The sequence below is a fragment of the Salvia splendens genome, chromosome 15, assembly GCF_004379255.2.
Source record: "Salvia splendens isolate huo1 chromosome 15, SspV2, whole genome shotgun sequence".
Lineage (NCBI taxonomy): Eukaryota > Viridiplantae > Streptophyta > Magnoliopsida > Lamiales > Lamiaceae > Salvia > Salvia splendens.
In genome coordinates, this window is record NC_056046.1 from 32,943,016 (window position 1) to 32,953,156 (window position 10,141).

At 38.7% G+C, this 10,141-nt stretch overlaps 1 protein-coding gene across 1 annotated transcript; it reads right to left on the reverse strand.

The window, feature by feature from the left end:
• On the reverse strand, positions 1-2,551 carry LOC121767055. Its single transcript, XM_042163259.1, has 7 exons — positions 2,384-2,551; positions 2,088-2,336; positions 1,630-2,021; positions 1,362-1,500; positions 856-1,131; positions 573-740; positions 1-267 (listed from the first exon to the last, which is right to left on the reverse strand). Exons 1-7 carry the CDS (start codon positions 2,549-2,551, stop codon positions 1-3), a joined length of 1,659 nt encoding a protein of 552 aa, XP_042019193.1.
• Between the last annotated feature and the right edge of the window lie 7,590 nt (positions 2,552-10,141).

The following is a 10,141-nucleotide window of genomic DNA, read 5'->3' on the forward strand; positions in this document are numbered from 1 at the left end:
CTATCGGTGTGACCAGCTGTGGATCCTGTTCATCAGCCTCTGCCTAAGGGGCAAAAGATGGTTTGCCCTCCTCACCCCTCGGAAAATCGGGACCCCAAGGTATGTAAAAGCCATCACCCCTCTCTGAAATCCTCCAACCTTCTCCACAATGTCAGCAAACTCCATGTGCTCATTCGCCAAATAGAAGTGTGCCTTCCCATTATTCACCAGCTGACCAGACACGGCTATGAGTGATCCAGGCATCCAACCAACTTCTCCACCACCTCTCTATGAGCCCTGGAGAAAATGATGATGTCATTTGCATAGGAGATGTGAGTGATAACGGGGGCCTTTTTCCGGCATCTGTATACCATCTCTCTATCCCCCTTGATCAATCTGTCAAGACATCTCTATAAGTAGTCTGCCCCCAACACAAAGAGGGAAGACGATAAGGGGTCTCCTTGCCTCAACCCCCTGGATGACTGGAAGAAGCCTGCCAGGCCGTCGTTCACCAGGACAGAAAACCAACATGACTAGATGCATCTCCTGATCATATCCACCCAAGTCGGTGTGAATCCCATCGTTTCCAAGACCTTGAGCAGAAACGACCACTGGACTCTATCATATGCCTTTGCCATATCCAGCTTGAGAGCCAGATTGGGCGATCTCCCTATACTCAAGAGCTCCTGCCCCAGGTCATGTATCAACTCTTGAACCAGAAGAGCATTATCGCTAAGCAGGCAGCCCTTGATGAACCCACTCTGATTTGGTGCAATGACAAGGGGCAGTAGAGGTGCAAGTCTCGAGGCAAGAATATTTGTGATGATCTTGTTCGTACATTGCAGAGGCTGATCGGTCTAAAATCTCCCTAGTGACCGGGTTAGGCTTCTTCCGAATGAGGACGATCATGGTCGCCGTGAAACTTCGGGGCATAAACGCCCCACTGAAGAAGTCTCCCACAGCTGCAATCACATCTCTCCCAACAATGTCCAAGCATGACTGAAAGAACAACGAAGTGAGCCCATCCGGTCCGGACACACTATCACCACTGATCCCAAAAACTGCATCCCTAACCTCCTTCTCCTGCGGCAGCGAACACAGAGCCTCCTGGTTAGCTGAATCCGGCAGTGTGTGGATGAGGGATAAATCGGGCTGTGCAAGGTCCCCAAAGTCCAATGTCAGAAGATGCAGAAAGAAGGCTGCCACCGACTCCCTGATCTATGTCTCTTCCGTCAGTGCCTGTCCCCCAACCTCGATCGTGTGCATCCTCGACTTAACTCTCTTCTGTCTGACTCATCCATGAAATAATTTGGAGTTCCTTTTTCCATCAGCCGCCCATCTAATGGCCGCCTTTTGCCTCCAAAATTCTTCCTCCATCTTGCCGTGACGATGAGCTCTGCAGAAACTCTACTGAATTCGGCTCTATGTGCTGGTATCAGGTCACTATCATATAAGGTCTGTGCCTCAAGAACTACCAGCTCTGTATCCTTTAGGTTCTGGATAATGTTGCCAAATACCTCTCTGTTCCAAATGTTTAAGAACTTATTGACCCTGATAAGCTTGAGCTGGAGGTTCATCATGCCATTATACCCTGTGTCTGCCTCCTAGACTCTGGCAATCTCGCCCCTAAAAGTCTCATGCCGCACTCACATATTCTGAAATCTGAATGCCGGTCTCGCGGTTTGGACAGAAAATTGGCATCTCACCAAAAGAGGTGCATGATCAGAGCTGAATTTCGCCATATGTGTTACTCGGGTAGTTGCAAAAATTGATGTCCAATGCTCTCCAATCAGGATGCGGTCTAATCTCTCCCAAAGCCTCCCCCTGTGCCACGTGAAGATTGGTCCATCAAAACCTGGGTCAATCAGCTGGCACTCTGCAATAGCATCTGCAAACTCCATCATGTCTCTATGTCTGTCTGTATCACTCCCCTGTCTCTCTTCATTAGTCAGGAACATGTTGAAGTCTCCTCCCACTAGCCACGGTCTTCCCTCCACAGCCAGCGAGATGTCTCCCAACTTTTCCCAAAGTACCTGTCTCGTCTATCTCACATGTCGCCCATAGACTATGGTGATGTAGATCGGGAAATGGAAGACTGCGGCAGAGACCTTAACGTGTAAGGCCTGTCTCGAGTCATCAACCACTTCCACTGTCCAATCCTCACGGGCAAGAATCCAAATGTGACCACTTTCACTGGATGCTGCAAACCGAAGGCACTGGAAGTTCCTCCCTAAAGCTGGCGGTGTCCTTTGTGGTTCAATCACTGCTGCAAACAAAATCTTGTGTTCTCGAATCAGATATCTGAGATGTCTCTTAGTGCGGGCGTTTGCCACACCCTGCGCGTTCCACACTAGGAACTGGCTTGTCATGAGGAAACAAATCAGGTTGTACGCAAGGTAGAAACCCTCGCTTTCTTCATCGGTACTTTAATCATAGGGCGGCGATCCCCATCTCCGGTGATCTCCATCGGTGAGCTCCCATTTCTGGCAGCTCCATTCCGTACCCCCTTTGTCCTTCTAGCCTCATCAATAATCTGAGCATCCGCGGTCCCGTCATGCAGAACCAAGGCCATGGACGACTCTGTCTCAAGCTCCTCATCCTCCAAAATATCAAACCTGTTACTATGAACCCCAAGCCCCGTGTTATCCTCAAGGTCAGTTAACCGACTCCCTCTAAAGGTGGGTGAGAGAGATCTCGGCCTACTCCGTGTCTCTGCCCCATCATCTGTCTCAAACTCCGAGCCCTCTGTCTCTGACACGGCTCTGCCCTCCACCTACTCTAGCCTCCTCAGCCGTCTTCTCTCTCTGTATCTGGATCTACTCTCTGGGCTTCTCTTCTTCTTTTTCTTGCCTTTACCAACTGGGTGTTGGTCAAGCATGCCTGAGTTAGGAACAAGTAGAGGCTCTCGAATCTAAAGGCTAGTACCAGGGGTGTTGTCGTTTTGGCTTGCTACAACTCTATACTCATACCTCGGTGTCTGAGATCCCTTATATTGTTTTTGTGTCACAGATGTACTCATATATGTGCCTTTCTTACCCACATGGTTCCACCCCGAATCTGGCTCTGTCTGTCCATGTAATTTCTCTCCTTGGGGCTGATCCCCCTGATCCCTTCTCATATTATTCTGTTGTTGGGGTATCGGTCTGGAGAAGTCCTTCTTTGGTGGTGCCGGTTTCTTTCCAAATGCATAGCAATGGTCCTATGAGTAGCCAACATGCTTGCAGGCTGAACAGTAGTGTGGGATCTTATCCCATCTGACCTGCAAAGTCACATCTTTTCCCCCAAGTCGAAGCATGTATTTTTCTGGGACATGCTTTGAGATATCTATTTTAATGCAAATGCGTGCATATGACAACCGTGCACGTGTGATAGTGTTATGATCAATTTGAATAGGCTGACCAAATTACCAATGGAAAATAACATAGATTCCTCAAACAGATGGATGGGTAATGCATGCAAATTTCATCAAACAGCAGCAATGGGAGTCTCAAAATAGAGGTCAAAATCAGGGGTCCATTTAAACATTCTCATCGGGTGATGCTCAACAAACCAGGTATTATTGTTACTAGCTCCACATAATATTTTCACTTAATCATCAATCTCAGATAAGGTAATGAGGATATGCTTAGCATTAATGAAGTTCCAATTTAGCGTACCTTTCAGTTTGAAGTTGGACAGGGCCTTGCGAATCAAGTGGGGGGCTGGGATGGAGTGTGAGAATTTTCCAATCAGGGCAAGCCCTATGCGACCTGCAAGTTCAGTATTATCCGTGTCAGGTATATGAAGGTAAGGAATACCGTCCTCCTGGGTTGTCGTGCCTCTTTGATACACTTTGGTAGGGTCCAAAACGAAAGTCTCATTCGTCATCCTTGGCTGACCGCTCTAAATATTCTATTACTATTCACAGTTTTATGTTCGCCAACTTAATACTAATTTAAAAATATTATTAATCACAGATAAATTTCAAGATCAATTAAATACATTCCATATACTACTCATTTTATCTAGGGCTGGCAAAAATACCGAAATACCGCACTTACCGTATCGAAAAAATACCAAAAATACCGCATTTTTGGTATACCGCATTTTTCGGTACCGTATGATACCTTACTGTTAGATTAAGGTACGGCAAAGGTATGAATTTTGCTTATACCGCATCATACCGCATTATACTGTAATTACGGTATATACCGCAAAATTACGGTATATACCGTAATTTTGCGGTATATACCGTTAATAATTATATATATTAATATATTTATTATTTATAAAATTATAATATTTAATATATTTATTATTTATAAAATTTTAATATTTATATTTTCAAAACTAAAGAAAGATTAGTCATTAGAGCCGTAATTCGTAAAGCATTATTCATTAACCCTAATTCTTAATCTCAGATTCTCAATTCTCCATTCACGCCGCAGCAGCACTCCACCACCACCACTCCGCCGCACCACTTCGTCCACCGCCGTCCGCACCCTAATTGGTAAGTATTATACATAATTGATAGTGAATTTAATTTTTATCCCTTTTGGCAATTTTTTCTAATTCAATGGGTTGTTTGTTGGGATTTAGGAATGAATTAATGGGTGTGAAGTGGATATGTGTTGTTGGCTGTTGCTGCTATAAACTCGTACAAAATTTCTCCTTTTGTACTTGATTTAATGATTCTTCAGTTTTATAGACAAGGTTTATTGAATGGAAGAGCAAAAAACTTTTTTTTTGTAGTTGATTTAATGGCAGTGTGTGCTTTATTTATTGTTTCTCCCATTTTAGTTACGCCTAGAGATATTTGTTGTTATAAATGTGCATTATTGTATACTTGGTAGCAATAGAATGAGCTTTTCTTGTGAAGTAACTAGTGATAATTTATAACTTCATTGGATCTATGTTTTAGACTTTGTAGACACCAAGGGTTAATTAATTTTCTGTTTAAAATTAACAATAGGTTATGTAATTCTATGTTATGATTCTCAATAATAAGTCAGTTTCTGTGATGATAAGTAGTGCTAACATTAAAATATATTGTCTTATCAGGATGAAATCTGGAGCTTCTCATATGCTCCCAAGTCTGCCTATTTCAGTAACACCAAATAATTCAACAATTGATGATGGTTCCAGTAAAAAACGATCGTTAGAAGGCGTAGAAGACAAACCTCCTCTACCTCATACCAAAAGAAATAAAAGTCCATATTGGGAGCATTGCCAAAACAGACAAAGGATACGAGTGGCGGCAAGATACAAATAGGGGTATGTAATTACTGCAAAACTGAAATACCGGCTGCTCGTGGGAGTACTAGTGGCTTGAAAAATCACTTAGTCAACATGTGCAAGCTAAGTCCATTGTATGATGTGAGCAATGAGAAAGGTCAAACGGTGTTGACGAAAGAGACTATGAAACAAGGAAGTCGCATCGTTCCTCACTCTTTTAGTCAGAAAAGGTGTGAACTGAAGATGGCTCAATATGTGATCAGAGATGAAGTGTGTTTTCGAGCAGTTGAGAATGAGGGATTTGTTGCTCTTGTGAATGAGTTTGAACCAAGATTTCAAATGCCCAGTAGAATGAGAGTGGCAGGTATGTTTTATACCCTGTTTTTAGAAGAGAAAAAAAAATACAAGTTGTTCTTAATGGACAAAGAGTCAGTATCACTACTGACACTTGGACATCCCTTCAGAATATAAATTATATGGTTGTCACTGCACCTTTTCTGGATAATGATTGGAAGTTGCATAAAAGAATTATCAACTTCACTAAAATCACAAGCCACATAGGGGAAGAAATTGGAAAGTTGATTGAGATCTGTTTAAGGGAATGGGGAATAGAGAAATTGTTTTCAATCGTAGTTGATAATGCATCGTCTAATGATACTGCGATTGAATACTTGAAAAGGAGAATGAGGATTGATAAAACTTTGATGTTCGATGGGAAGTATTTGCATTTAAGATGTGCATGCCATATACTTAACTTGATTGTTAAAGATGGTTTGAAAGAGCTGAAATCTTCAATTAAGCCTATAAGGAACGCAGTTTTGTTTCTTCATTATTCGCCTGGAAGATTGAACAAATTTAGGGAGTTTGCTATACTAAGTTTTCTAGTACATCAACCGTTCCCATGGATGTGAAAACTAGGTGGAATTCTACCTATAAAATGCTTGATATTGCATTAAAGTATAGAATTGTGTTTGAGAGAATGGCTGAAGAATGTGTTCCTTTCATAAAATACTTCCATGAGAATGATGAAAAGGGTAGGGCGATGATGCTTCCAAGTTCAGAAGATTAGGATAATGCAAAAGCATTTGTACACTTCCTCAAAAGTTTCTATGACCTGACTTTACAGCTAAGTGCTTCTAAAACTCCTACGTCCCATTTGATTGCACTTTCAATGTTTGCTTTACAAATTGAGATTGAGAAAAAGTGTGGTGATTCAGATTTCACTCTCTCAAAGGTTGCAAAAGCAATGAAACTGAAATTTGAAAAATATTGGGAGGATTGGAGTAAAATGAATCCACTGATTTTTATTGCTAATGTCTTGGATCCGAGGAACAAGCTTCAAATGCTTAAAGTTAGTGTCAAAAAACTGAAAGTTAGGAGCTTAACAAATGTTGATCAAGACCAACAACTTCAACACTTGTGTGATCGATTTAAAAATGACTTGGTCAGTTTGTGGGGAGAATATAAGGGAGTAAATGATATCGTGTTGAATCAGAGGCCACTTCTAGAATGTGAGGATGTTGGAGACAATATTGGCCAAGGTGGATTGTATCTCTTTGATGAATTGTATAATGGAGTGCAAGAGGAAATTGAACAAGACCAACTGAATCAAATATCAAATGAAGTGGATAAGTACCTAGCTGATGAGATGGAGAAGAGGTCTAATCATACTTTTGATCTTTTGGAGTGGTGGAAATTAAATGCATCCGGGTATTCAATCCTTTCACTAATAGCGAAGTATATCTTTGCAATTCCAAGCTCAATGGTTGCAAGTGAGTCTGCTTTTAGCTTAGGTAAAAGGGTTGTGGATCCTTTTAGAATGTGTTTGAGTCCAAAAATGGTAGAGGCATTGGTGTGCACTAGTGATTTGCTTAGAGCTGAAAATTTTAGCTTATATAAGGATACCATTGATGACGACCTTGAATTTTATAGAGAAATTGAAGAAATAGAAAAGAGTATGTTGCTTTACTCTTTAGTATCAATTATTAGCTTTATATCCTTATAGATGTTAATTATCCTTTTGTGTTTCTTTTGTAAATCAAAATATGGGCCAAGATGCTTCTCAAGTAACACCTCCTAGTTGAGCTAATCCTTTGCCTATCACAATTCACAAGCACAAGAATTGCAATTCACAATCATTTGCCTAATCCTTTGTGAGTTGTTACAGTCTGAAATCAGCTTGCAATTAGATGGGTGATGATCTCTGTGAGTTGTTACAGTCTTAGCACAAGAATTGAAAACCATAGCTGTATTAATTCTGTTCATAGGTCTTTTTGCAATGTTTTCATTTTTGGGTTATTTAGAGTTTGTTTTCTTGTTATTTCCAATGAGATTGTTTACATTTTATTCATTTTAATTTCTAGTATTATTCTAAAGTATGTGCTTTTAAACATTATCTACTCTGTTGACTGTTGAGAAACATTATCTATCTTTAGTCGCATCTTTTTACTATAATTCAACACTTGACCTGATTGGTAGTTTTGGCATGTGGTTTATTAGAAATCATTGCTTATTGTTTTGAACAGAGTATATTTTGCTTCTAAGTTGGTCTTGAATGAGCTTGAGAAAAGCCAATTTATCTTTCTGAATTGAGCTTGAGAAGAGTAGTATGTTATGCTTCATGTTTTCTATCAATGCTTTGGTATTTATCTTTCTGATATGAGCTTTCCATGTTTGTTGTTTAATCTCGAACAGGTGTTGATGATGAATTGATGATTGATGCATAATGGAATGTCATCTTCTTTGAAGCTCAAGCATCACTTTCTCTACCCAAACCATGTTATTTAACCTTTTAGAAGTTGTATGAATATTGATGAACTATGTTTTGAATGTATGAACTATGTTTTGATTTTTGAATGACATGAATTATGTTTGATTGTGATGGAATTTTATATTTTGGACATTTTCTAGATAGATAAAATGTTATTTTCAATATTTTATAAATCAAACAGGTATGATTTGCGGTATACCGCAACACGGTACGGTATACCGAAATGTCGGTAAGGTAAAGGTTTTCAAAGATTGACATACCGAATTTTTGGTATACCGCATTAAGATTCGGTAAGGTATAGGTATGACATTTTCTCATACCACAATTTGCGGTACGATATGCGGTATGACATTTTCGGTGCGGTATACCATACCGTGCCACCCCTAATTTTATCTATCCATTCCATGTTTGTTTCATGTCTTTTATTCCCTTAATCAAATTCTAAGTTACTATTTCCACTAGTTACTTTATACTCCGTAATTACTAATCTTACTTAGTAAATCCTCAAATTTAGTTTAACATCCATAGTCATTCTAAATCATATTTCTTTTACCAAATCTTATAAATAAAACTCATTAACCTTATCAACTAAATTTCTTTAATCTCAATTATTTGCAATCGTTAGAATATGCTTCAATCATCAATTCTAGTCTCATTTCTATGGTTAATCCACTCACATAATCACACTTAGTTATTAGTCATTACCATATTCAATTCCTTACTCAAAAAAAGATCTTTCACTTCAATATTCCAATCAATTTTCCAAAATATGTCAAATGACCATTATAAATTCTAATAAATTTATTCTAGTCACTAAATAAGATATATTATTCATTTTCAACAACCATTTGACCAATTAAGATTCATGGATTAATGCACTAAGATAGTCAGTTCATACCCAAAATCATACATAAGTTCAACTCAATTTAGTTCAATGGAAAAACTTATGTTTCCGACGTCTACGGACAAGGATTGATAGATAAACTCAAAAAGTAACACACACCTTATTTGACAACCAACGAGGTCAGAAAATTTTTACCTCATAACCTATCATAAGTTTCAAATAAAAGAAAAATAGGATAAAAGAGAGCCCTACCTTGATAACCATACGTTGGTTCGACTGGTTCAAAGCGTCAACACAAATTAAGTGAAAATTTCATAGATTGCAACTTCTTCTTCCTCCTATGATTACTAATTGGTTGATTCTCCAAAGTGGGGTGAATAGTAGGCTAGTAGCTATATTTGATTTTATAGCAAGAGTCGCATTATTTAATTAATTATGAATAGTAAATGACAAATGTCACTATTTTGATCATTCATATTCTTTCTAGATGATTCCATGTATAATTGTCTTGATTGTAGTAAAAAATAAAATTAGAAACCTAAAAAAATCGTGCCTCTCGAAGATTTTTGGAGATAAAAATAAATAGAGCATCTTTTATGCAAAATGACAATTTCTCCCTTCTATTATATACGCTATATAATTTCCGATTTAATTCTATTTTCTTGCTCAATCTTACTGGCGCGATACTTATGTTACCCCAATACTATATAAAATAACATTCAGTGTTGTGCACAAATTATAAGAATTTCACCCTGAATTGACAAATTTGTGTAGAAAGGAATTTTCCAACTAAACCCTGATTTGGGGTGTTACAATTATATCTTGAACTAGTCTTTTCAGCACAACTTTCTCGAAGCGGACTACTATTTGTTCAACAATCGTTGGCCGCCAGCGGTCCGCTGGGCGGGTAGAATGCTCCAGATTTTCATCTTCGACTTTTAGCTATCTTTTTAGGCTCAAATTTGCACATTTCTCACAAAACACGTCAAAATACCAAAATAGATAAAATATGTAATTATTGGACATGTATTGCAACATTGATACTCAAAATGGACCAAATAAAGGCCCTAAAATAGTGCATAAAGGCCCTAAAATAGTGCAAAAACCGAGCGTATCAAAGAGTATGACTCCCATTTCATTAATATTTTCAATTCACTTTCTATTAACATTTTTTAAAATTCGTGGCGGATAAAGTGTGACTTTTAATAGCTAACGTAGGGAGTAGGATTTTCTTGTGGCGGCTTTTTCAAGATTTCATAGTTATGAGTTGATAAAATATGTAGATTCATATTGATTGTTGTTATTAAAGGCATGGAAAAAGAGAAAATGAAATA